Raw genomic sequence first — 1,190 nt, forward strand, 5'->3', positions numbered from 1 at the left:
GATTAATCGGTATCGGCTTTTTTTGGTCCTCCAATAATCGGTATCGGTATCGCCGTTGAAAAATCATAATCGGTTAACCTCTAATAAATACATACACCCACAAACATACACCCATACATACACACCCATACATACACACCCATACATACACCCACACAAATACACCCACACATATACACCCATATACATACATAAACCCACATACATACATACACCCACACACATACACCCACACACATACATCCACATACATACACCCACACACATACATCCACACACATACACCCACACACATACGCACACATATATCCCCTCCTCTCCACTACCTCGACAAAAGAACACACGGGTGCTTATCACAAGTCATAAATACGACCAACGAGACACAAATGGTTCGGCAAACAAACTCACACGGCAACTCTCGACACGCACGCACACACAAACCCTCAGACACACGCACCAACAGTTAGTCTCATTACAGAGAGGGGCGTCAGGCTCTTAGCACGGTCTGCTTGAGAAAGCAGCTTACACATGAACTCAACAGCCATTTGTTAGCAACAACGGGAGTGTAACATCTAACCTACTACTTCCTCTGCAGAGTCATCAGAACAGAGCTGSGTGTGAGCACCGAGGGTTAAACCGGATTAAACTGGAACTGCGTGTTTGGGATATGTTGAGTTCTGTTTATGTCTGAGACAGTGCTTGCTCAAGTGTCCGTTCAAGTGTCTTCAACTTGCTATTCGTAATAACAATATTCTTCATAATATCTGATAACTTTCAGTCAAGATATCAGAGTAACACATTCAGATGTCGTGGAGAATATTTGGTGTTTTGTTTGGTATTTAAATATGGCGGTTACCGGAAGCCAATGCTGACAAAACACAATGGTCGGACTGACCCGGTCATGGCACAGTTACAGCACGGTTAGCCATGGATCGAACTAACACACATAAGACGTGCTGCTGGGGTTGATTATCGGCTGATTGGACGGAGTGACCCGGCACCCCTGCCATGCTGGCCATTGATTGGCTGAGCTCACCTGTAACTGGCCAGATTTGAACAGGGCGAACATGCACTGGGAGGTGTTGAAGGCGTGTCTCCAGTTGTGGTAGGCCACGTTCTTCCTATAGTTCTTCTTCACGCTCAGGATCCACTGGCACAGACTCTACAGAGAGAGAGGAAAGGGGGGGAGG

General features: G+C 46.2%; 1 protein-coding gene across 1 annotated transcript in view; it reads right to left on the reverse strand.

Annotated features, from left to right (window-relative positions):
* The window catches only part of LOC111960304 (cGMP-specific 3',5'-cyclic phosphodiesterase-like), an 81,741-nt gene that overhangs the window by 10,339 nt on the left and 70,212 nt on the right, over positions 1-1,190 (reverse strand). The window contains 1 exon segment of the mRNA XM_070437811.1: positions 1,037-1,162. Within this exon segment, the coding sequence (XP_070293912.1) occupies positions 1,037-1,162 (126 nt within the window).

Source organism: Salvelinus sp. IW2-2015, linkage group LG37 (assembly GCF_002910315.2).
Source record: "Salvelinus sp. IW2-2015 linkage group LG37, ASM291031v2, whole genome shotgun sequence".
In the NCBI taxonomy this organism is placed as follows: Eukaryota; Metazoa; Chordata; class Actinopteri; order Salmoniformes; family Salmonidae; genus Salvelinus; species Salvelinus sp. IW2-2015.